This window comes from Mobula birostris, chromosome 1 (genome assembly GCF_030028105.1).
Source record: "Mobula birostris isolate sMobBir1 chromosome 1, sMobBir1.hap1, whole genome shotgun sequence".
NCBI classification, from domain to species: domain Eukaryota; kingdom Metazoa; phylum Chordata; class Chondrichthyes; order Myliobatiformes; family Myliobatidae; genus Mobula; species Mobula birostris.
In genome coordinates this window covers 226343931-226371390 of record NC_092370.1, presented here as the reverse complement: position 1 = coordinate 226371390, position 27460 = coordinate 226343931, and the positions used below count along the sequence as shown (strand labels likewise).

The 27460-nt window shown below is 44.0% G+C and overlaps 1 protein-coding gene across 3 annotated transcripts in view; it reads right to left on the bottom strand.

Annotated features, from left to right (window-relative positions):
• rps6ka5 (ribosomal protein S6 kinase, polypeptide 5) overlaps positions 1–27460 on the bottom strand; it is a 315467-nt gene that overhangs the window by 70685 nt on the left and 217322 nt on the right. For 2 of the 3 annotated variants that reach the window (XM_072272845.1, XM_072272856.1), the window contains 3 exons: positions 25765–25848; positions 14367–14470; positions 11819–11969 (listed from right to left, as the gene is read on the bottom strand). In XM_072272845.1, the coding sequence (XP_072128946.1) occupies positions 11819–11969; positions 14367–14470; positions 25765–25848 (339 nt within the window). Of the gene's footprint in view, positions 1–11818; positions 11970–14366; positions 14471–25764; positions 25849–27460 lie in introns of those variants that run through there. The other variant, XM_072272865.1, reaches the window with a different exon arrangement.

Genomic DNA, 27460 nt, shown 5'->3' with positions numbered 1-27460 from the left:
TCTGGTGATTCTCACCCACAAAGCTTGTGCCAGGAAAGTAACAGACAGCAGGAATTATTGTGGCTAAACACTATTCTATCATTACCACTACAAGAAGGTACACGCATTGAGATTGGGTGAGGAGTGACGATTGCTAGCTCATTTTTCTCTTGATAGAATGATTTATTAACCTGCTCAAGTCCAAAATCTGCTGTCTAGTATCAAATTCAGTCAATTTATAAGCAAGTAAATATTTATTTCAATTTAAACTGCTATTAAATTAATTGTCAGTGGTTAATAAGAAAATTATTTATTTCATGAAACCAGATACCCAAGATCCTGAACCGTGCTGTAAGTGGCAGGGATACACCTTTATTAAATGGGGTGGCACAGTACTGTAGTGGTTAGGAGAGGGTAAACAGTGCATCCTCTGGCTGATCCTTATCCACAAAGCTTGTGTCAGGAGAATAGTACCTAGAGAGAATTATCATGGCTGAGCTGTATTCTAAAGATAAAGAGATTAACTTTATTTGTCACATGTGCATCAAAACGTTAAGTGAAATGAGCTGTTTGCTTTGAGAATGTGCTGGGGGCAGCGCACAAGTGTTGCTATGCTTCTGGTGCCAACATATCATAACAGCAATTTACTAATCCTTGGAATATGGTCACGGAAGGAATATATAAACTCCTTACAGGCAGCAGCGGGAATTGAACCCCAATCGTACAGTTGGTGCTGTGGAGTGGTACACTAACAGCTACACTACCATGCTACCCATTACCACCACAGCAGGAGGGTGAGTAAGAAGTGAGGATTGAGGAGTACTACCTCATTTTTCTGTTGATCTTATGAGCTGCTTACCTGCTCAAATTCAATGTCTGCTCTCTAATCCAAAGGGTTTAGTACAATGATGGGTGAACATATCAGAAGGGATATAGTAGCGCTGGAGGCAGTCCAAAGGAGATTCACCAGGCTAATCCTGAGATAAGAGGATTGTCTTATCAAGAGAGGCTAAATTGCTTGGATATGTATTGTCTGCAGTTTATAAGAATGGTGGGTCTTATTGTAACATACTAAAGGGGGCTTGTCAGGGTAAATGTTAAGATGATTTCACTAGTGGGAGAATCTCAAATCAGGGGACTCGTTTTAAGGTAAAGGGCCAGTATTTAAAATAAGGTGTGTAGAAATCTCTGATCAAAGAGGGCAGTGAGTTTTTGGAATGAGGTACCTTTGTGAGAAGAATTAATACTTCACAGCTCCAGTGGCTAGGATCCAATCCTGAACCTCAGTGCTGTCTGTGTGGAGTCTGCATGATTTCTCTGTGGCTGCCTCCCACATCCCAAATTTGTGTGGGTTGAAAGATTAATATGAGAAGGCATTATTTTAAAAGATGATTGGAGGGAAGTATGGGGGGGGGGGAATGTCAGAGGTAGGTTTTCGTTTATACACAGAAGAGTGCTGGGTGCATGGAACGTCTTTTGCCAGGGGTGGTAGTAGAGGCAGATACATAAGAAACTATTAGATAGGCACATTGATGAAAGGGAAATGGAAGGCTATGTGTGAGGAAAGGGTTAGATTCATCTTACAATAGGTTAAAAAGTCAGCACAACAATGTGGGCCACAGGGCCTGTACTGAGCTGTACATGATCTATGTTAATTGTCTACTGTAAATTGCCTTGAGTGTGTACGTGAACAATAGAATCTGGGCAGAAGTCCAGAGAGGATATGCTCCACAGAAAATTAATGGAGGGATGGGATGGCTCTTTGAGGTGCTTCATAGACTTGATCAGCCAAAATGGGCTCTCAGAGGATTTCAACCCAAAATGGCAACTATCCATTTCCCTTCCAGATGCTGCTTGACCAGCTGAGTTCCTCCAGCAGTTTGTTTGTTGACGTCTTTCTGAGTCATTAGGAAATATGTAACTATATATGAATTGTTGCCTGATGTCTCAGGAAGATAACATCCATCATTAAGTTTTTCACACAGAGAGTGATGGGTGTGTGGAATGCACTGCCGGTGGCGGCAGTGGAAGCAGATACAATCGGGTCTTTTAAGAGCCTCGTAGTTGGGTACATGGAGCTTAGAAAAATAGAGGGCTAAGTGCTAGTGAAATTCTAAGCAGTTTCTAGAGTAGATTATATGGTTGGCACAACACTGTGGGCCGAAAGGCCTGTAACGTGCCGCAGATTTCCATGTTCTTTGTACTATTAAGGTCCCTGAGCATCCAGGATATGCCTTCTTCTCAATGCTGCCATCAGGCAGAAGGTATACGAGTCTGAATAACCACACTTCAAGGTTCAACAGCAGCTTATTCCCCACAGTCATCAGGTTCTTGAAACGACCTGAAAAGCCCTAATTCTACCTGAGCTTGCTTCAACTTATTTCCCTCAACTTGCACTAAAGTTGTCTACTATTTTTGCCCAAGTTATGCATAATAGAAGAGCAGATTATTATTTAAATGGTGAAAGACTGCAGCATACTGTTGTGCAGAGGGACTTAGGAGTGCCTGTGCATGAATCGCAGGTACAACAGGTTATTAAGATGGCAAATGGAATGTAGGCCTTCATTGCTAGAGGAATTGAATTCAAGAGCAGGGAGGTCATGCTACAACTATACAGGGTACTGGTGAGCCGCACCTGGAATACTGTGTGCAGTTCTGGTCTCCATACTTGAGGAAGGATATACTGGCTTTGGAGGCAGTGCAGAAGAAGTTCACCAGGTTGATTCCAGGGATGAAGGGGTTAACCTGTGAGGCGAGATTGAGTTGCCTGGGACTATACTCTCCGGAGTACAGAAGAGTGAGAGGGGATCTTAGAGAAACGTACAAAATTTTGAAAGGGATAGATAAGATAGTAGGAAAGTTGTTTCCATTGGTAGGTGAGAACTGGGGGACATTGCCTCAAGATTCAGGGGAGAAGATTTAGGACTGAGATGAGGAGAAGCTGATTTTCCCAGACAGTGGGGAATCTGTGGAATTCTCTGCCCAGGGAAGCAGTTGAGGCTTCCTCACTAAATATATTTAAGAAGCAGTTAGATAGGTTTTCACATAGTAAGGGAATTAAGGGTTATGGGGAAAAAGGCAGGTAGATGGAGCTGAGTTTATGTCAGATCAGCCATGATCTTATTGAATGGCAGGGCAGGTTAGATGGGCCGGATGGCCTACTCCTGCTCCTATTTCTTATGTTCTTAAGGTCTTATGTAAATTATGTTAATTTGTTTATCTACCTTATGTTCCCATGTCTGTAATGTATGGTGCTGCTGTTGCAAAAAGCTAATTTTCATGGCATTTATACCTTGGGTATGTATGCTTAGGGGGGCAGGTGAGGTCTGAGCCTGACGTCCTGTTCACCCAGGGAAAGTGAACGCACAATACATCGCCTCTCCTTTCCCGGTGTAGTGATCGCCGCGTGGTCACTGTCTGGCCTGCTAGGCAGGAGGCCACTGCAAATGGCTTCTCCTACATTACTGCATCCCAGTGTTCAGCGGTATAACTGGATGGGTAGGCTGGGCTCTTTAGCCTTGGTTGGCAGCCAGCCTAAGAGAAGGACAACTCTGAATCCAAACTCGGGCAGGTGGGGCTCGTTAACCTTGTCAGGCCATCCAGTAGTAGTAGTAGTAGTAGTAGTCATACTTTATTAATCCCGAGGGAAATTGGTTTTCGTTACAGTTGCTCCATAAATAATAAATAGTAATAGAACCATAAATAGTTAGATAGTAATATGTAAATTATGCCAGGAAATTATGAAATAAGTCCAGGACCAGCCTATTGGCTCAGAGTGTCTGACCCTCCAAGGGAGGAGTTGTAAAGTTTGATGGCCATAGGCAGGAATGACTTCCTATGACGCTCAGTGCTGCATCTCGGTGGGATGAGTCTCTGGCTGAATGTACTCCTGTGCCCACCCAGTACATTATGTAGTGGATGGGAGACATTGACCAAGATGGCATGCAACTTAGACAGCATCCTCTTTTCAGACACCACCGTGAGAGAGTCCAGTTCCATCCCCACAACATCACTGGCCTTACCAATGAGTTTGTTGATTCTGTTGGTGTCTGCCACCCTCAGCCTGCTGCCCAGCACACAACAGCAAACATGATAGCACTGGCCACCACAGACTCGTAGAACATCCTCAGCATCGTCTGGCAGATGTTAAAGGACCTCAGTCTCCTCAGAAAATAGAGACGGCTCTGACCCTTCTTGTAGACAGCCTCAGTGTTCTTAGACCAGTCCAGTTTATTGTCAATTCGTATCTCCAGGTATTTGGAGGACACTCCGACGTAAATCCTACAACCTGAGGACCTCGCTGTCACCATCCCAGCTTGCTAGGCTATGGCAGATGAACCCCAGGTGTAAAGGGTGGGGCCAGAACCGCACACACTGCACTCCACCTAAAATACCATTGCGCAGGCCGAAGGACACACTCACGTCTACGACCATCCTCCCCAACCATTCATCAAGCCTTGCAGCGATGGGAAAGGGGCGAAAGTGGCAGGAGGAAGATGACACTGGAAGCCGCAGTTGCGATCCTGCATGCAGGCAGTTCAGGTGTATGGGTCATCTGATGTTGACCCCAGAGACGACGATATCATTCGGCAGCACCCTGAGCGACCAAGCAGCCTTCTCTAGGGACAGCACTGCTTGCTCCACACGGAGAGGGGCCTAGAAAAGGTGGCCTAACCAAAGCTCGTTTCCATTTCCCCCAGTTGGCTAACGTGGTCAATGGGCATCCTCAAATGCGGTCGAACAACAACAAAAAAGAAAAGGTACACACCTGCCTCACAAGGAGTGCAAGGACTAAAGCTCGCATGCTGGAACATCAGGACCATGCTCGATACAGCAGACAGTGGTCGCCCAGAACGATGCTCCACTCTAGTTGCACATGAACTTTCAAGACTGAATGTCGACATCGCTGCTCTCAGTGAAGTCTGCTTGCCAGAGGAAGGCAACCTTCAAGAACATGGCGCCGGCTACACCTCTACTGGTTGGGCAAGCCAGAGACTGAGAGACGCCTTTCTGGCATTGGCTTTATGGTCAGGTACACCATTGCCTCCAAACTTGAAAAATTGCCAACGGGTCACTCCGACTGCATCATCTCCATGCGCCTCCCACTTCGAACCAAGCAGCATGCCACACTCTTCAAGCAGATCCTGCAGAAAAGGACAAGTTTTACACTGATCTGCGCAACCTCGTACAGAACGCCCCTGCAGATGACAAGGTCTTCAACCTTGGCAACTTCAATGCCAGAGTAGGCCAAGATTCAGAAGCCTGGAAAGGAGTACTTGGCAAACGTGGTGCTGGAAACCGCAACAACAACAGGCACCTTCTGTTAAGAGTTTTGCGCGGAGCAGCAACTCACCATCACCAACAACATTTTCCAGCAGAAAGACAGTCTGAAGACATCCTGGATGCATCTTCGGTCCAAGCATTGGCACCTCATAGACTACATCTTGGTGTGCCAGAGAGACCTTTGGGACGTCTTACTCACCCGAGTGACGCCCAGCGCAGAGTGTCATATGGACCATCGTCTTGTCTGCTGCAAACTCAGTCTCCATTTCAAGCCCAAGCCAAAAAGAGGAGGTGCTCCAAGGAAGAAGCTTCAGGTTGGCAACCTCCAGTCAGCTGAAGTGAAAGCTGACTTTCAGACGAATCTTCAGTCAAGGCTTCAGGATCCCTGCTTCCCCACAGACAGCTCTCCAGAAGTGCTTTGGGAACACCTAAAAACCACCATTCTCAAAATCTCTGAAGTCGTCCTAGGGTTTTCCACAAAGAAGAACAAGGACTGGTTCAATGAAAACAACCAGGAGATCCAAGAATTGCTGGCGAAGAAGAGATCCGCCCACCAGGCGCACCTTGCTCAGCCGTCTTGTCCTAATAAGAAAGCAGCCTTCCGCCTTGTATGCAGCAACCTCCAGAGCATGTTTTGAGAGATTCAGAACGTGTGGTGGACCAACCTCGCAAAGAGAACTCAGCTTTGCACAGACACTTGTGACTACAGAGGTTTTTATAAAGCCCTGAGAGCGGTGTACAGCCCTTGCACCAGGTCCAGAGTCCCTTGCACAGTGCAGACGGTCAGGCACTCTTCACAGACAAGGCGTCCATCCTGAACCGGTGGTCGGAACATTTCCAGACTCTCTTCAGCGCCAACCGCATGGTCCAAGACTCAGCAATTCATTGCGTCCCACAGCAGCCAGAAAAAACAGAACTGGACAAGATTCCAACCCTAGAAGAGACAGTCAAGGCCACAGAGCAGCTGAAAAGCAGCAAGGCAGCGGGAGTTAACGGAATCCTACCTGAGATTTGGAAGCATGGGGGCCCAGCATTACACACCAAACTCCATGAGTTCTTTGTCTGCAGCTGGGAACGAAGTAAACTACCACAGGACCTCCGTGATGCAGTCATCATCGCCCTGTATAAGAACAAGGGAGAAAAGTCCGACTGCTCTAACTACCAGTTGATAACTCTGCTATCGCAGGAAAACTCCTCGCAAGAGTACTCCTGAACAGATCGGTGCCCATCATTGCAGAAGAACAACACCTCCCAGAGAGCCAGTGTGGCTTCAGAGCCAACAGGAGCACCACCAACATGGTATTTGTTCTCAGGCAGCTCCAAGAGAAATGCAGGGAACAGAACAAGGGATTGTACATGACGTTCGTCGACCTTACCAAAGCGTTCGACACTGTGAGCAGGGAAGGCCTGTGGCAAATCATGGAACGACTGGGATGCCCCCCAAAGTTCCTCAGCATGGTCATCCAGCTACATGAAGATCAGTGTGGCCAAACCAGACACAACAACGACCTCTCGGAACCCTTCCCAATAGGCGACGGGATAAAGCAAGGCTGCGTCCTCGCGCTGACTCTCTTCACCATCTTCTTCAGCATGATGCTCGAAAAGGGCCACAGAAGACCTTGATGACGAGGACGGTGTTTACATCCAATACCGCACCGATGGCAGTCTGTTCAACCTGAGGCGATTATAGTCCCACACCAAGACATTGGAGCAACTCATCCGAGAGCTACTCGTCACAGACAATGCTGCCCTTGTTGCCCACACAGAGGCAGCCCTGCAGCGTATAACATCCTGCTTCGCAGAGGCTGCCGAGCTCTTTGGACCGGTAGTCAGCTTGAAGAAGACAGAAGTTCTCCATCAGCCCATGCCTCAGGAAAATTACCACCCTCCCTGCATCACCATCGGTGAGGTAGAGCTGAAGACAGTCCACCAGTTCAGCTACCTGGGGTGCACCATCTCATCAGATGCCAAGATTGACAACAGACTGGCAAAGGCAAACAGCGCATTCAGCAGGCTGTACAAGAGAGTCTGGAACAACAAGCATTTGAAGAAAGGCACAAAGATCAGCGTGTACAGAGCTGTTGTACTGACCACCCTCCTGTATGGCTCCGAGTCGTGGGTCACCTACCGTCACCACCTACGACTCCTTGAGCGTTTCCACCAGCGCTGCCTCCGCACCATTCTCAACATCCACTGGAGTGACCTCGTCACCAACATCGAAGTCCTTGAACAGGCGGAGGTCACCAGCATCGAGGCCATGCTGTTGAAGACGCAGCTGCGCTGGGCAGGGCACATCTCTAGGATAGAGGATCATCGCCCGCTGTATGGCAAACTCTCCACTGGCCACCATGACAGAGGGGCACCGAAGAAGAGGTACCAGGACTCTCTGAAGAAATCCCTTGGTGCCTGACACACTGACCATCGTCAGTGGTCTAATCTAGCCTCCGATCGCGAGGCCTGGTGACACACCATTCATCAGTCTGTCTCCTCCTTCGAGAACGCACGCAGGGCTGGCATTGAGGACAAAAGGAGACAGGCCCCGGGGACTTATCTGTCCTAATGTATTTTAACAACTCCAACACTTCCTCTCCCTTAATATCAACATGCTCCAGAATACCAACCTCACTCATATTGTCCGCACCATCATCAAGTTCCCTCTCATTGGTGAATACCGAAGAGAAGTATTCATTGAGGACCTCGCTCACTTCCACAGCCTCCAGGAACATCTTCCCACCTTTATCTCTAATCGGGCCTACCTTCACTCCTGTCATCCTTTTTTCCTTCACATAATTGAAGAATGCCTTGGGGATCTCCTTTACCCTACTCGCCAAGGCCTTCTCATGCCCCCTTCTTGCTCTTCTCAGCCCCTTCTTAAGCTCCTTTCTTGCTTCCCTATATTCCTGAATAGACCCATCTGATCCTTGCTTCCTAAACCTCATGTATGCTGCCTTCTTCCACCTGACTAGATTTTCCACCTCACTTGTTACCCATGGTTCCTTCACCCTACCATTCTTTATCTTCTTCACCGGGACAAATTTATCCCCGACATCCCGCAAGAGATCTCTAAACATTGACCACATGTCCATGGTACATTTCCCTGCAAAAACATCATCCCAATTCACACCCGCAAGTTCTAGCCTTATAGCCTCATAATTTGACTTTCCCCAATTAAAAATTTTCCTGTCCTCTCTGATTCTATCCTTTTCCATGATAATGCTAAAGGCCAGGGAGCGGTGGTCACTGTCCCCCAGATGCTCACCCACTGAGAGATCTGTGACCTGACCCGGTTCATTACCTAGTACTAGATCTAGTATGGCATTCCCCCTAGCCAGCCTGTCCACCGACTGTTACAGGAAATCGTCCTGGACACACTTAACAAACTCTGCCCCATCTAAACCCTTGGAACTAATCAGGTTACAATCAATATTAGGGAAGTTAAAGTCACCCATGATAACAACCCTGTCATTTTTGCACCTTTCCAAAATCTGCCTCCCAATCTGTTCCTCTGTATCTCTGCTGCTACCAGGGGGCCTATAGAATACCCCCAATAGAGTAACTGCTCCCTTCCTGTTCCTGACTTCCACCCATATTGACTCAAAAGGGGATCCTGCTACATTACCCACCCTTTCTGTAGCTGTAATAGTATCCCTGACCAGTAATGCCACCCCTCCTCCCCTTTTTCCGCCCTCTCTATCCCTTTTAAAGCACTGAAATCCAGGAATATTGAGAATCCATTCCTGCCCTGGTGCCAGCCAAGTCTCTTGTGACAAAAGAACCAGTTATCAGAAGATTGATGCCGATAAGAGGACAATGGGGGAACATGCAAGGTGCTAATAAGAGAGAGACGAGAGAGATTACCGAAAGGAGACACGGTTCCCAGTATTGTCAGAGACCGGTGGCTTTGAACCCTGAACTGTTTGAAGTTTGATGGACAGGTGATACCCCAGCAGGGGGGATGAAAAGGGACAGGTTCGCTAAGACACACGACACCACGAGGTAACAAGACCCTGGAAGCGGTGTGCCCCCACAATTTGCTGGGAGTTTTGGAGGTCTGGTCGCGGGACCAGCCATAGACGCACAGGGTAGAAAGATACGGTCGGGTGGGAACCCGGTGTGTGTGTCCGCCCTTGCCTGGGTGCCGGGTTCACCGCAGAAGAACGATCGTATCTGGAATGGAGGGGTCACAGTCGGTGACCTCAGAAGACATTACAAAGGGCTCACCCGAAAGCTAACTGCGAGGAATATCGAAGGTCTGTGCGGAATCCGTTTTGAATATTCATTGGCTTTCGCTCTCTCTCTTCTCCCCGCCCCAACGGCACAACAGCGATTACTGTGAACTGAACTGAACTCAATTGAACTGAACTTTGCGTCACTTGAAACTGATCATTTAACCCTAGACTGCGATAGAGCTTGATTGATCCTATTATCCTAGTTCTGTGTACATGTGTGTTTTATCAGTACTGTGTTATTTATTTCTTTAATAAAACTTTCTTAGTTCCAGTAATCCAGACTCCAACTAAGTGGTCCATTTCTGCTGGTTTGGCAACCCAGCTACGGGGTACGTAACACTCTGTAATGGCCACTACATCATAATTCCATGTATTTATATGGGAAAAATTTGTGGGTGTACGCAGACCCAAAAAATAACCTACCAAATCATGCCAAATAACACATAAAACCTAAAATAACAGTAGCATATAGTAAAAGCAGGAATGATATGATAAATATACAGCCTATATTAAGTAGAAATACTTCTCTGCAATCATTGCTGCACTGTCCACCATAGCGAAAATCTCACGCAAGCACTCTCGGCAGAAACACTCGGCGCAAGCCCTCTTGGTAGAAGCACTCTCTCCAGTAACCTTTAAGCTATGAAGCTGCCAAGTCATACCAAATAACTCATAAAAATACACAGCCTATATAAAGTAGAAATAATGTATGTACAGTGTAGTATAACTTACCGGAATCGCGAAGACAGCGAGCACACTGATGATGGTGTGTTAGGCTGAGTCGTCGGAGGTTGGTGTAGTGGGAAACTGGGGTGTCATTTCATCCTCGTCTGTTTCCATCAGGGCAGGCAGGTCATCTTCTGTGTCTGCCTGCCTTGATGTCGAAGGCCGAGGTCCGTCGTCTGCTGCGGTTGATGTGGAAGGCTTGAGAAACAACAGTATGCTCGACTGCTTAGCCTCGCGCATTTTTCTATCATACAGATCTTTGTAAGCACTCAAACCATCTGGCAAGTATGCCCTAAACCTACGTAGCCTTTCAAAATTAAAGTTGTACTTTTCTGCAATCATTGCAGTGTTGTCAACTGCAGCAAAAATCTCACGTAGCTGCTTCACGTTCAGTTCCTGGACGACTTCACTTTTGGTCCGTTCGCTACTGCATTTGGTTTCGATTGTTATCCTTTCCTCTTCCAATTGCATCAGCTCTTCATCTATCAGTTCTTGGTCATGGGATGCCAAAACCTCTTCAACATCACATTCGTCAACTTCCACAAGCCAAACTCACTTTGTCCTTACTTCGTTCATCACGATCGAAACGCTTAATTATGTCTAGTTTTACACTAAGTGTAACAGCCTTACGAGCTCTTTTAGGCTTTTCCGATACCTTAGAACTCATCTCGCTAACGGATGCTCAAAAGAGATTGACATAAAGCACCGATGCTCACAGGCACGTGTTTAAGCAATGCCGACTAAAATGCAGTTCCGGGGGAGGAGCTTGGCTGCTCGAGGCGCGCGCTGCCTTTTATCGTGCGCTGCCTTTTTTCGTGTGCTGCCTTTTTCGTGCGCTGCTTTTGTCACACGCTGCCTTTTTTCGTAAAAGTGAAAACACCTTCTGTTAACGAAAACAGGTAACTAATGTAGGTCTTTCGTAATAGTGAGGTGTTGTAAAGCGAACGTTCGAAAAGCGGGGGACACCTGTATCTCAGTTGATAATGACAAGATAGGCTGTTTGACATGTTCCATTTAGTATTACTCTATTACTATTGCTGATAGTGACGCTTGCCACAAAACTTTCAATTCAGTGGCTGAAGCCAAGTTGTCAAAGAGTTCAAAAGGCACAAATACCTATTTATTATGTGTTGAACAGTTAAAAGTATTGATGAAGAGTTAGATTTGGGTTTGCTAGAAAATACTTAATGGAAGGTCTGAACTGAGGCTCCAATTATTTTATTGGGGATTGTAAGACTGAGGATGAAAATACAAAAGGGCTTTGATATTCATGATTGTTTCCAAGTGTTTCTAATTTTTTTTATGTATTTGCTTCCAAAATATTAAGAATACTTCTAAATTTTTAAATACACTATTTTATTATTTTTAAATGTTGCTAAAGTTTTACTTCCAGCAAAGCTGGGTTCTAGTGAGTTTTGGACTGGAGACTCAGTTGCAAGGAGTCAGGAGGATGCAGATGGTGATTTTGGCTGAAGATGTAGCTCAATGTTTCCAACCAGCTCGTGTGTTAAAACAGGATTCCCCTGACAACCAGTGAAAGGACTACATTGATGAATATTAACTACAGAAAATACTCCAGATTCCAATGTCATCTTTCTCACCTGAAAGAAGGGGTGAGATTTAATTTCCTCAGCACCTCCTGGACCAGAACCCAACCTTTTTTTGGGGTCTTTAACGAGCAGTTTCTTCATTATGTCTTTTGCTAAAGGACCAATTTCTGGGGGATAAGGAGGATCACTTTTTAGAATTCTCCTAGGAAAGAAGAAAACTTGTGCAATTGTTAAACTGCAAAAGCCGACGTGATCATTCAACAACAGTATTATGACAAGAAATCCTGCAGATACTGGAAGTCCAGAGTAACAAACACAAACAGCTGCAGGTGCTCACCATATCAGACAGTATCTATGGAGAGGAATAAACAGTCAGTCCTGATAAGAGGTCTCAGTCTGAAATGCTGACTGTTTATTCTCCTCCATATATACTGCTTGACCTGTGGAGTTCCTCCAGCACTTGGTGTGTGATCATTCAAACAGCTTGTATACTATCCTTCAAAATCATAATGAATTGGGTAAAAATATCTGGGAGAATAACCAATTCTGGGCTTAGGGAGATAAATTCAAAAATGCTTTGGTGAATTTGACAAATAATTCTAAGCCATTTAAGGTATGTCAGAAACCATCAAATGTAACAGGTAAAAATTTGTATTTGGAGCAATAGCAGATGACTGTCAAAATTAGAACTAATTCAATAACAAGGTAAAGCAGAAAGAAACTGGTTTCTGGGGCTTTTTACTCAGGAATGGAATGGATGATCTGGGAGAAATGCAACATTCTTGTATAAGGGATCTAAATCATTATTTTGGAGCAAATTAAGAAAGCACAAAAGGGAGCACTCAAAGTTTAAGACCATCAGGAAATGCCTCTTTACTAAAAGTAGTTACATAACCCAACCTTGTCTACCTCTTCCCTTCACCTTTTCAGATGAACTATTTCCCCTCTTTTTTTCTGATCCAGATGAAAGGCCTTAAACTGAAATGATGTCTGTCCATTTGCTCCTATGAATGCTGCCTGACCTGCTGAGCTCCTCCAGCAATCATGTGCTGGCTTTGAATAGTATTCTACATAAAATAGTGGAGGAAAAACCCAGAACCAATTAAAAATCACTGAATGGAGAGCCTATACAGAAGATTCAAAGATTAAGTAGTTCAACTGAAAAGACTGTAGAAAAGAGTTACAAGGATGTTTCCGGGACTAGAGGGACCGAGTTAGTTATAAGGAGAGGTTGGTCAGGCTTAGGAGAATGAGGTGCAACCTTATAAAAACGTTTAAAATTAAGAGCCATAGATAAGGTAGCTGGTAACAGTCTTTTTGCCAGGACAGCAGTCCAAAACTAGACAGCATAGATTTAGGGTTTGAAGGGAAAAATTTAAAAGAGAGCTGAGGAATGACTTTTTCAAGCAGAAGACGGTGAATTAGTGGAACAAGCTGCCAGAGGAAGTGATTGAGGCAGATCATTTATCATTTAAGAAGCTAGGACTATTGTTGTTTGTCATCTATATCAACAATGTGGATGATAATGTGGTTAACTGGATTACGAATTTGCAGATGACACCAAGATTGCAGACGTGGTGGACAGCAAAGACGATCATGGCTTGCAGCGGGATCTGGACCCTTTGGAAAATAGGGGTTGAAAAATATGGCAGATGGAATTTAATGCAGGCAAGTGCAAAGTGTTGCCCTTCGGTACGACCGACCAGGGTAGGTCTTAAACAGTGAATGGCAGGGCACTGAGGAGCGTGATAGAACAAAGGGATCTGGGAATGAGGTCCATAATTCATTGAAAGTGGTGTCAAGATTAAAAGTGTTGTAAAGAAAGCTTTTGACACGTTGCCCTTCACAAATCAAAGTACAGAGTACACGAGATGGGATGTTATATTGAAGTTATACAAGACATTGGCGAGGCCTAATTTGGAGTACTGTGTGCAGCTTTGGTCTCCTACCAACAGGAAAGATGTAAATAAAGTTGACAGAATACAGAGAAAATTTATAAGGATGTTGCCAGATCTGAAGGACTAAAGTTATATGGAAAGATTGAATAGGTTAGGACTTTATTCCTTGGAACATCAAAGATTTGATAGATGTATACAAAATTATGTGGGGTGTAGAAAGGTAAATGCAAGCAGGCTTTTTCCACTGAGGTTGGGTGGGACTACAACTAGAGGTCATGAGTTAAGGGTGAAAAGTTTAAGGGGAACAAGAAGGGAAATGCCTTCATTTAGTGGGTTGTGAGAGTGTGGAATGTGCTGCCAGTGCAAGTGGTGCATGCGAGCTCGATTTTGATGGTTAAGAGAAATTTGAATAGGTACATTAATGGTAGGGGTATGAGGGCTATGGTACCAGTGCAGGTCGATGGGAGTAGGCAGCTTAAAATGGCTTGTCATGGACTAGATGGTTCAAAGGGTCTATTTTTGTGCTGTACTTTTCTATGACTCTAAGCACTTGGATAGATACTTGGAGGGTTGGGGCTTGGAGAAAGATGGGCTAAATTTATTTATTTAATTTTATCTTTGTGAAAGAACGATTTGGATAGTCTTTTTCACCTGCAGTTAAATGATAAAGTCTGTGTTACAAAAGAAATTGCACTCCTTACTTTGAAATCTCGGCTTGTGAATTTTTTTCTCCATCGACAGTAAAGGGCGATGCTCCAGTTTTTAGCTCATACATCAGCACCCCAAGGCTCCACCAATCTACAGCCTAAGCAAAGAAGAGGGCTAGATTAATTTACAATAGGATTGTACGTCATACAATCTAACATACCACATTTATTACGAAGTACAGAGAAAATCCAGTTTGTTCAGTATTGCTCTTTGTTGAGCATTTAAATCACAGCACAATCCTCCTAAGTTAATTTGTTGGCCAAGAACAGCTCCCAGCTTGGCATGATTTTGTTTATAATTATGAAGTGCAATATTTGATGCATCCATTAAAAATAAAACCAGAGCTGGCAACACAACAGCTTCAATGTTAAGCATTTTCGGTCCTCAGCTGTGGAAAACTGAATCAGTTATGCATATCCAGGTTCATTCAGCTCCCACTTCACCTCACACTGCCAAGGGTGACAATGGAGAAGAGGCCACTTTTCAAAAAGTCTTGTGGAGAAACCAATTTTGCCACTTTTGAGAAAGCCACTTGTTGTAGATGGGCTTTTCCCAATCAGAAAATTCCATGAACACTGGGAAATAAATAACACAGGATGAAGGTAAGAGGCATTGCATGACAAAAATAACTGCAGCAATGAAAATCGCTAATCACTATTAAGCTGACATACAAGAGATTAAAAGCAAATTGTAACAAATCCCCGTTGATGTCACGCAAACCCACATCATGATGAAGACTGCCAGACCTACAGATATCTCATAAAGTCTTGGATTATTTAAATGACACCCAAGGCTGTTTAGCCTCTCATGTCTTTGCTAGACAAAGAAAACAATGTTACAATTGGCTAAACCACTTCTGTTCCCTTGCAGGCTAATGTTTTAAACATCAGTGCCAGTCACACAACTTTTTATATGATGCTGCAACATGCACGCCTTATATTTGCTACTGAGTACCTAGCCCCGTGAAACCCCTCAAATAAAAACATCTTTGCCTCCTGCTACTAAATTTTGAATGTAATTTGCCTGAAACACGGAAGGTGGACAACTAGTAAGTCATTTGGTCCTTTGAGTCTGCTCCACAATTCAATATAACCAAAGCAAACTGCCCCTTTCAGAACCATATTGATGTCCTTTCTCCCCATATCAGCACTTGGAGCTAAGATGTTGTGGCCATTACAGAGACTTGGATGGCTCAGGGGCAGGAATGGCTACTTAAGAGTGCCAGGCTTTAGATGTTTCAGAAAGGACAGGGAGGGAGGCAAAAGAGGTGGGGACGCGGCACTGCTGATCAGAGATAGTATCACGGCTGCAGAACAGGAGGAAGTCATGGAGGGATTGTCCACTCAGTGTTTGTGGGTGGAAGTTAGGAACAGCAAGACCACCCAATAGTAACTGAGACATCGAGGAGTAAATAGGCAGACAGATTCCAGAAAGATGTAATAATAACAGGGTTGTAGTGGTGGGAAATTTTAATTTTCCTAATAGTGATTGGCATCTCCCTAGAGCAGCGGTCCCCAACCACCGGGCCCACAACCGGTACCGGGCCGTGAGGAAACTATATGAGTCAGCTGCACCCTTTCTCATTCCCTGTCATGCACTGTTGAATTTGAACATAGGGTTACCAACTGTCCCATATTTGCCGGGACATCCTGTATATTGGGCTAAATTGGTTTGTCTCATACGGGACCACCCTTGTCCCATATTTCCCCCGCTAAGGTAGAGCATTCCTATGAAACCTTTCGTGCCAAAATGGCGTGAAGCGAAGAAGCAATTACCATTGATTTATATGGGAAAAATTTTTGAGCATTCCCAGACCCAAGAAATAACCGAACAAATCATACCAAATGATGCATAAAACCGAAAATAAGTAACACTAACATATAGTAAAAGCAGGAATGATACGATAAATACACAGCCTATATAAAGTAGAAGTAATGAATGTACAGTATAGTCAGGAAGATGAAGGCAAAACCGATTTGTGGGGGGGGGGGGGGAAATCGGCACGTACGCGCATGCGCACGTCATGCATGCACACACAGGTGCCCGAACAAGGCTTCATGGTCATGGCAGTCCTTCCCGGGGTAAAGTGTCCTGGGATTTGACTGCTACTTTTGTCCTTTATTTGGGAGTGAGAAAGTTGGCAACCCTAACTGTAAAAGACATGTTCAGGTGAGTTTAATCCTACTTGAACACAACACCCACCCCCCACCGGTTGGCGGTGCAAAAAAGGTTGGGGACCCCTGCCCTAGAGCAAGGGGTTTAGATTGGGTGGAGTTTGTTAGGTGTGTTCAGGAAGGTTTCCTGACACTATGTGTAGATAAGCCTACAAGAGAGGGTGTACTTGATCTGGTATTGGGAAATGAACCTGGTCAGGTGTCAGGTCTCTTAGTGGAGAGCATTTTGGAGATAGTGATCACAATTCTATCTCCTTTACCATAGCATTGGAGAGGGATAGGAACAGACAAGTTAGGAAAGTGTTTAATTGGACTAAGGGGAAATATAAAGCTATCAGGCAGGAACTTGGAAGCATAAATTGGGAACAGATATTCTCAGGGAAATGTACAGCAGAAATGTGGCAAATGTTCAGGAGACATTTGCGTGGCATTCTGCATAGGTATGTTCCAGTGATACAGGGAAAGGATGGTAGGGTACAGGAACCATGGTGTACAAAGGTTATTGAAAATCTAGCCAAGAAGAAAAGAAAAGCTTATGAAAGGGTCAAAAAACTAGGTACTGATAGAGATCTATGAGATTATAAGGCTAGCAGGAAGGAGTTTAAGAATGAAATTAGGAGAGCCAGAAAGGGCCATGAGAAGGTCTTGGAGAGCATGACATGTGAGCAAGGCATTCTAGAAGTATGTGAAGAGCAAGAGGATAAAACTTAAGAGAGTAGGACCAATCAAGTGCGACGGTGGAAAAGTGTGTATAGAGATAGCAGAGGTACTTAATGAATACTTTGCTTCAGTATTCACTATGGAAAAGGACCTTGGTGATTGTAGGGATGACTTAGAGCGGACTGAAAACTCGAGCATATAGACATTAAGAAAGAGGATGTGCTGGAGCTTTTGGAAAGCATCAAGTTGGATAAATCACCAGGACCGGACGAGATATACCCTAGGCTACTGTGGGAGGCGAACGAGGAGATTGCTGAGCCTCTGGCAATGATCTTTGCATCATCATTGGGGATGGGAGAGGTTCCAGAGGATTAGAGGGTTACAGATGTTGTTCCCTCATTCCAGAAAGGAAGTAGGGATAGCTCAGGAAATTATAGACCAGCAAGTCTGACTTCAGTGGTTGGTAAGTGGTTCTGGGACCTCTTCTCTTCGTGATTTTTATGACCTGGATGAGGAAGTGAAGGGATGGGTTAGTAAATTTGCGGATGACACAAGGTTGTGGGTGTTGTGGATAGTGTGGAGGGCTAACAGAGGTTACAGTGGGACATTGACAGGATGCAAAACTGGGCTGAGAAGCGGCAGATGAAGTTCAACCCAGTTAAGTGTGAGGTGGTTATTTGGTTGGTCAAATATGATGGCAGAATATAGTATTAATGGTAAGACTCTTGCCAGTGTGGAGGTTCAGAGGTCCACAGGACACTCAAAGCTGCTGTGCAGGTTGACTGTGTGGTTAAGGCGGCATACAGTGCATTGCTCATCTTAACCGTGGGATTGAGTTCAAGAGTCGAGAGGTAATGTTATAGCAGTATAGAACCCTGGTCAAACCCCACTTGGAGTACTGTGCTCAGTTCTGGTCACCTCACTACAGGAAGGATGTAGAAACTCTTGAAAGGCTGCACAGGAAATTTACAAGGATGTTGCCTGGACTGGGGAGCATGCTGTACAAGAATAGGTTAAATGAACTTCGCCTTTTCTCCTTGGAGTGACGGAGGATGAGAGGTGACCTGATAGAGGTATATAAAATGATGAAAGGCATTGGTCGTGTGGATAGTCAGAGGCTTTTTCCCCGGGGCTGAAATGGCTAACATGAGACAGCACAGTTTTAAGGTGTTTGGATGTAGGTACAGAGGAGATGTCAGGGGTAAGTTGTTTTTTTTAAACGCAGAGAGTGCTAAGTGTGTGAAGTGGGCTGCCGGCGACTGTGGTGGAGGCAAATACAATAAGGTCTTTTAAGAGGCCCCTGGATAGGTACATGGAGCTTAGGAAAATAGAGGGCTATGGGTAACCCCAGGTTATTTCTAAAGTAAGTAAATGTTTGGCACAGCATTGTGGGCTGAAGGGCCTGTACGGTGCTGTGGGTTTTCTATGTTTCAGTATCTTTAGATGCTTTATCCCTCCAGGAATTTAGTTCCTCTCCTCAAACATATTCAATGACTTGGCCTCAACAATCTTCCATGGCTGTGAATTCCACAAGTTCATACTCAAAATGAGGAAGTTCTCATTTCAGTCCCAGATCTCTTGGTTTATAATCTGATACTGTATTCAGAACAACCCTGCCAAGAATAAACATCCTCCCTGCATGAAGTCCAGCTATCCCTGCCAGCATTTTGTAAGCTCAATTACCTCCTCTTTCATGTTACTAAACCCCAATGAAAAGAAAATTCTTTTATCTAATCTCTTCACTCTTAGCTGGAATTCGGAGAGTTTTACTGTACTTCCTCTATGGCAAGGAAGTACCAAGGTGGATAACAAACATGAGCAATTCTGCAGATTCTGGGAATCCAAAGCAATACACACAAAATGCTGGACAAATCAGAAGGCCAAACAGTTTCTATGGAAAAGAAGTAACAATTGATGTTCTGGGTTGAGACCTCTCATCATGGGTCCTGATGAAGCGCCTAAGCCCAAAATGTCCCTGTTTACTCTTTTCCATAGATGCTGCCCGGCCTTCTGATTTGTCCAGCATTGTGTGCATGTTACCAAGGTGGATAATTTCACATTATTCATGTTACACTGCATCTGCCAAATTTTTGATAACTTGTTCCTTCTTCCATCATTACTGTCCTGATGTCTGGCTGGTTTTTAACGGCCATTACTATCTGGTTTGGTGCAAAATATACGAGAACTACAGCGAACTGTTAGGTCAGCAGAAAAGATAACTGGCTGCAGTCTATCATTACTGCAGGACTTATATGTGTCCAGGACAAAAAAGGAGGGAAGGAAATTCATTGCTGACACTACCCTCCCTGTAAACTACCTTTTCCTAAATCTCTCTTCTGGAATGTGCTATAGGGCTATTAAAACAGAATCTTCATGGCATATTTTAAATGTCTTGCCCCAGGCAGGTAATCTGATCAACCGTTCCAGTTACCCACCTGGCCCCCACCCTCTATTTATTACCTTAGTAACGGTACTGCATGCAAATACTTCTTATAATGCAACACAGACAAAATGCTTGAAGAACTCAGCAAATCAAGCAGCATCTATGGAAATGAATAAAAAGTTAACATTTTGGGCCAAAACTCTTCAGAAGAAGGTGGGGGGGGGGGAAGAAGAGAAAAAGAGTACTAACTAGAAGGTGAGGCTAGATGGGTTGGGGAAGGGGAGATGCAGTAAGAAGCTGGGAAGTTATAGGTAGAAAAGATAAAGGACTGGAGAAGAAGGATTCTCATAGGAGATGAAAGTGGACCTTGGGCGAAAGGGAAGGAGGACACCGGGGAGGTGAGGAGAAGAGAAGAGGGGGGCCAGAGTAGGGAATTGAAGAAAAGGGAAGGGAGAGGAGGGAAAATTACCGTAAGTTAGAGAAATCAATGTTCATGCCATCAGGTTGGAGACTATCCAGATAGAATATGAGGGGTTCTCCTCCAACCTGAGAGTGGCCTCATCGTGGCAGTAGTGGAGGATATGGACTTCCATGTCAGAATGGGAATGAGGATTGAAATTGAAGTGGTTAGCCAATGGGAAATCCTGCCTTTTGCAGATGGAGCAAAGGTGCTTGACAAAGCTGTCCCCCATCTATTTTGTGTCTTTCTAATCTAGAGAAGACCGTATTGGGAGCACTGGATACAGTAGATGAGCCCAAATGGCTCACCAGTGAGTGTTGTCTCACCCGGAAGGACTGTTTGAGGCACTGAATGGAGGTGAGGGAGAAGGTGAATAGGCAGGTCTAGCTCTTCTTCTGCTTACTAGGAGGGAGATTAATGGGAGATTTCTTTTTTTGGTGCATGTTGTGCCAACACACCACAACAACTTCTAATTCATGTAAATGTATATGGCAAATAAAGTTGATCCTTGATCCCTATCGAGGTTATCTCAAAGTTTTCAGTTCTCATTATTTGTCACTGTCTCCAGTTTCATGTCACCAACAAACTGAAAATTACTACATTTTTCCCTCATCTAAATCATTATACATCATGAATAGTCGAACCTGAAGTACTCATCTCTTAAGTGCCCCATTAGTTACCCAATTTACCACTTGCCACCCCTATTTATTCATTTTATTTCCTGTCAATCGATTTTCAAACATGTCAATACATTAGCCTTGATACCTGTGCTTTAATTTCACATCCTAATTTTTTTTTACAGGACTCTTTCAAAGACTTTCTAAAATTCAAATACACCCCAATTCTCTGGATTTCCCTTATCTATACATTTTTTAAAAACTCCAGTAGGTTTGTCAAACACCATTTCCTTCTAAGAAATCCATCCTGACTTTGTCTAATCCCACTGATATTTTACCAGACTTGTGATAGCTCCCTTGCCACAGTCTTTAATACTTTCCTTACCAGTCTTTAAGATTTCAGCATCTGTAGTGTCTTTTATCTTCTTAAGTTTCCTGCTTTCTCTTTCTCTCTCATTTGTTCTTAAAAGAGTAAAACATGTGCAGCTTGCTATCTGGGACTGTGTTGAAATCCTTCCACAAATCCATGTGGATGACCTCAAAGGCACCATTCTTCATTGTTGTTCCATGTCATCATAAAATCTCAACTGTTAGTCAGATATGACTTTCCTTTAATAAATCTACAGACCTGCACCCAGGGGTTCTAAAGGATTTTGCAGACATTTGCTGAAAAAAATGTTTCCCAAAGGGAGTGGTGGTGGGGGGGGGGGGGGGGGGGAGGTGTTGTCTTGAATGACAGACTACAGAATTGCTTCTAATCCTCATTCCTATTTCAACATGTTGGTCATGTCCTCCTTTACTGCACAATGAGGCCACACTCTCAGGTTGGAGGAGCAACACCTCATATTCCATCTAGATAGCCCCCAATCTGATGGCATAAACATCGATTTCTCTAACTTCTGGTCCCCTCCCCCTTCTCTCTTCTTCTATTCTGGCTCCCCTCTTAGCTCTTTCTTTTCTCCTCACGTGCCAATCACCTCCCCCTGGTGCTCCTCTTCCCTCCCTTTCTCCCCTGGTTGAATCTCATTTCATCTCAGATCAGAATCAGAATTAGGTTTAATATCACTGGCATATGTTGTGAAATTTATTAACTTTATGACAGCAGTACAATGAAATACATGAAACATCCTGGTTTCCTTGGCTGTGCAAGTCTACAGAAGACAACCTCCGGCCCCGCCAAACTCGTGAAATTGAGGCGTACTTGATCCCACCCCAAACCCCGGTTTGTGTGGATGCTGTGTAATTCACTACGCTGTCACAAATTAATGCAACAAAATAACAGACAGCACACTGCATACAATTAAAGGAATATTTATGAATCTCAACTGAAGGGTTAGCAAAGAATAACAAGAAGAAAAGGGCCCATTCTAATTAAACAGTTAAAGGTGCACAAGTTGGATCTCATCTTTAAATTCTCTGTCACTCACATGCTGGGCCCCCAGTCAACGAGAAAGCACACACCACCTTCCAAATGTCGCTCACAATCCATCTCGAATAAACGGATCTGCAACTGGAACATATGCTACAACCGGTTCTCCCCAGCATCTTCTCTCTTCATCTCCTCTCGAACAAAAGCTCCAAACCCAACCTTAGTGTCCTTCACCAGAGAAACCTCCCCTTAATCTGACCATCCTAATTGGATGGCACACATTCCTCCTCTCTCTCATCTTCAACTGTAACCCAAACAAGCATGAAAACAGAACAAACAGCTCTTACAGAGCTGCCAAAATGAAATGCATACAGCATAACAGTAAAAATATGAACCACTGCATTACATACACAAGCAAATATAGAAAACAAAACTTATCTACAGTAAGTACATATGTCCACAAAATAATTACGTTAAAATAAGTACTGCAAAACAGAAATAAAAATGCAGCAAAGTAGCGTTCATGGATTCAATGTCCATTTGGAAATTGAATGGCAGAGGGGAAGACACTGTTCCTGAATCACTGGGTGTATGCCTTCAGGCTTCTGTATCTCCTTTCCGACAGTAATAATGAGAAGAGGGCATGTCCTGGGTGGTGGGGGTCCTTAATGATGGAAGCCACCTTCCTAAGGTACCACTCTTTGAAGATATCTGAGATACTACAGAGGCTAGTACCCATGACCAAGCTGACTTAATATTACGTTTTTGCAACCTAACTTCGATTTTTGTGCAGTAGCTCCACCCCCTTCATGCCAGATGGTGATGCAGCCAGTCAGAATGCTCTTCATGGTATATTTGCAGAAGTTTTTGAATGTTTTAGTTGACAAACCAGATCTCCCCAAATTCCTAATGAAATATAGCCGCTGTCTTACCTTCTTTATGTAAGGGTTTCTTCTTTTATGTTACTGCTAAGGTGAATAAAATGGCTTCTCTGTACTGTTAACTGCTGAGACAGTGGTCCCCTATAGCAGCATGTTTGGGTTATAATTAGTGATAACGGGACGTATTCATTTGCTAACCAATTGGGATAGATATTATTCTTTCTGTCTGTGTGAAAGCTGTTAGTTTGCATGGGCTTGGGGCAGAAGGCACGAGGAGGATGAAGAGAGAAGGCGTGACTTGAGGAGACGGTTGCCGGACCCGCTGGGCCTGGGCTCGGGGCGGGAGCCCAGGGACTGACTAGTGAAGGAGGATCAGCGAAAGGGAATCCGTGAGCTCCAACATTTGTGCACTGGAGATTATTGGCGCATTTTATTTGTTTTCCTTTTCTTTTGTTTCTCTACTAACCCCAAACTTAAATATAAAATCTTAATTGTTTAACCGCACATTGTGGACTGAATGTTATTTCAGGGTACTGATGTTACACAGAGGACACAACACGCAGCGTCCACCCAAACAAGAATGCTGAAGTTTGGTCGGGGAGGGGAGCCACCCCCGAGATCATGCCACTAGAGGCAACGAGTTTTACATTTATAACTGCATCAATATGTTGCATCCAGATTAATTCTTCTCCAGCCCTTTACCTTTTTCACCTAACCTCACCCAGTTTCTTACTTCACCCCCCTTTAAAGGTAAAAGTACAGAGTCTGTATCAACAAATCCTGGAAGAACCATCAAATGTTAGACAAAGGAGAGTCAGTGGATGTTGTGTACTTGGATTTTCAGAAGGCCTTTGACAAGGTGCTGCACATGAGATTGCTAAATAATAAGATAAGAGCCCACGGTATTATAGGAACGATACTGTCATGGTTGGAAGATTGGCTGACTGACAGGAGGCAAAGAGTGGGAATAAAGGGAGCCTTTTTTCACCAGTCCTGCCGAAGGGTTTCGGCCCGAAATGTCGACTGTACTTCTTTTCCATAGATGCTGCCTGGCCTGCAGAGTTCCCGCAGCATTTTGTGTGTGTTGCTCAGACTTCCAGCATCTTCAGATTTTCTCGTTTATAAAGGGAGCCTTTTCTGGTTGGCTACTAGTGACTAGTGGTGTTTCACAGGGGTTAGTATTGGGGCCGTTTCTTTTTATGCTGTATGTCAATGATTTGGATGACAGAACCGATAGCTTGTGGCCAAGTTTGCAGACAATCCAGATATAGGTAGAGGGCAGGTAGTGTTGCTGAAGTAGGTAATCTGCAGATAAACGTAAACAGATTAGGAGAATGGACAAAGAAGTGGCAAGTGGAATACAGTATAGGGAAGTGTATGGTCAGGCACTTTGGTAGAAGGAATAAAGGCATAAACTATTTTCTAAATGGGAAGGGATAACCTTGCTTAATGGCATTGGTCCATGGCATAAAAATGATTGGAAACCACTGACCTAAAGGTTAATTTGCAAGTTGAGGTGGTAGTGAGGAAGACAAATGCAAAATTAGCATTCATTCTGAGAGGACTGGAATGTAAAAGCAAGGATGTAATGTGAAGGCTTGTGGCGACCCACTTTCTAGCACACACGAACCGGCTCACAACAGCGCGCGCAAGCAGAGGGCCGGCCCCCAAAAGGGCGCCAGGCCATCTTCACCAGCAGGGGAAAAGTCCTGCGCGCGGAAAAGGTCTGGGAATATGCATTCCCCACAGTAGTCCCGCCCAGGGAGGGCGGGAACGGGAAGGCTTTAAAGCAGGCTGCCAAGTTTGAATAAACCTCTTTCATTGCAACTCCAACTCACCGACTCCGTGTGGTTATTCTAGCGGTGTGTGTAGCACACTGCTACAGGCTTTTAATTCATTGGTCAGACCACAATTGGAGTGTTGTGAGCAGTTTGGGGCCCCCTTATGTAAGAACGGATGTGCTGGCATTGGAAAGGATCCAGAGGTTTGCAAGAATGAATCCAGGAATGAAAGAATTAATGTGTGTCAAGTATCTGATAGCTCTGGGCCTGTGCTCGCTGGAGTTAACTCTGCTTCTTCACCATGGAGAATGGGGGTGGGGGGATTGTACTGAAACATAACAAATATCAAAAGGCCTAGGTAAAGGGGACAGAGAGAAGATGTTTCCTATACTGATGGAGTCTAGGACCAGAGGGTACAGCCTCAGATCAGAAGGATATCCCTTTAGAACAGAGATGCAGAAGAATTTGTTTAGCAAGACGGTGCTGAATCTCTGGAATTCATTGCCATAGACAACTATGGAGGCCAAGTCATTGGATATATTTAAGGAGAAGGTTACAGGTTCTTGATTAGTAAGCCTATCAGAGCTTATGGGGAGCCTGTAGGAGAATGGGGTTGAGAGGGATAATAAATCAGCTATAATGGAATTTTGGAGATTTGATGGGCTGGGTGGCCTAATTCTGTTCCTATATCTTATGGTCTTTTTTTTCCAATGTATTTTGAGTTCCTTTCTTTTAGCAAGGTTTTCAGACAACCTGGAGTTGAATTTCAAATCAAAGCTTCTTGTTTACAGCATTAATAACTTTCTCCCCTTAAGATGCTAGGGAAGCTACAGGCTTTCAGGACTTCATTGTAGTAGAAATCTTTTGAACTAAAAACCTTTTGGAGTTAAAGATGTTTGGAAACTTCGTGGAAAGAACAGACTTTTGAGTCAAATTTGCAATATTTATATTGTGAAAAAACCTACTGAAGCCCACACTACAAAGCTGTGTGATGGATCTCAGCTTCAACCCACCACATCCACTACTCACCGCAAACACATCAATTCCAATGACAGAGATCACATACCTTATCATGTCCTGCATCACCTCCTTGCACAATTTCAGGAGCCATGTATTCTATGGTTCCACAAAAAGAGTATGCTCGCTCATTCTATAGGTTTAAAAAAACAATTAAAATTAAATTTGCAATTTAAAATTCACAAATTAAAAATATACAAAAATAGATATTTCTGCAGAGGATATAACCAAAGCCACAAAATTAGGCATCTTCCACAGCGATGCAATGAAAGAATTATAGATGCAGTTGTACCACACAAAAACAGGCCCTTTGATCTGACTGGTCCATGCTAATTGGGATGTCTATCTATGTTAATCTTATTTTCCTGATTTAGACCATAAGACATAGAAAGAGAATTGGGCCATCTTGGGTACTAGCCTACAAAGTATCCAGGACATATTCAAGGAGCAGTGTCTCAGAAAGGCAGTGTCCATTATTAAGGACCTCCAGCACCCAAGGCATGCCCTTTTTTCACTGTTACCATCAGGTGGGAGATACAGAAGCCTGAAGGCACACACTCAGTGATTCAAGAACAGCTTTTTCCCTCTGCCATCCAATTCCTAAATGGACACTGAACCCTTGAACACTACCTCACTTTTTATATATATATATAATTTCTGTTTTTCTGCATGATTTTTAATATATTCAATATACATATACTGTAATTGATTTACTAATTTATCATTATTTTTTTCTTCTATGTTATGTATTGCATTGAACTACTGTTACTAAGTTAACAAATTTCACAACACATGCCAGTGATACTAAACCTGATTCTGATTCAGTGCATCCACACAAGGAATTCTGCAGATGCTGGAAATTCAAGCAACACACATCAAAGTTGCTGGTGAACGCAGCAGGTCAGGGTGCGTGGTAACTCTGTGTAATTCTTTGCCACAAGCAGCTGTGAAGGCCAAATCCTTATGTATTTTCATGACAGAGGTTGTTAGATTCTTGATTGGTTAGGGCATGAAGAGATTTGGGAAGAAGGCAGGAGATTGGGGCTGAGTGGAAATTGGATCAGCCATGATGAAATGGTTGAACAGATTTGATGGGTCAAATGGCCTAATTCTGCTCCTGCATCTTATGGTCTTATTTGCAATTTTCCAGTTCTCTGGAATCAGCTCTGAATCAAGTGATTCTTGAAAGATTATTACTATTGACTCCACACTCTCTTCAGCTACCTCTTTCAGAACACTGGGGTATAGTTCATCTGGTCCAGGTGATATATCTACCTTCAGACCTATTTGCTTCCCAAGCACCTTCTCCTTAGTAATAACAACTACATTCAATTGTTCCTGCCCCAACACTCTCAAATCTCTGCTAGTGTCTTCCACAGAGAAGACTGATGCAAAATACCATTTCTTTGTACCCCATTATTAGCTTTGCAGCATAATTTTCCAGTGGTCCAATATCCACTCTCTCCTCTCTTTTACTCTTTATATATCTGAAAAAATCTTTGATATTATCTTTTTTATTTTTGGCTAGCTTACATTCATAATTAATTTTTCCCATTTCTTATGGCTTTTTTAGTTGCCTTCTGTAGACTTTTAAAACCTTCCCATGAAATGTGGCCCTTAATCCTTGATTCCATTCTTGTCCACGTACCAATCCCATGGTTGATGAAGGCCAATGCACCATTTGCCTTCTTAAGCAAACAGTCAACCTGCACAGCAGCTTCGAGTGTCCGATGGACTCGGACCCC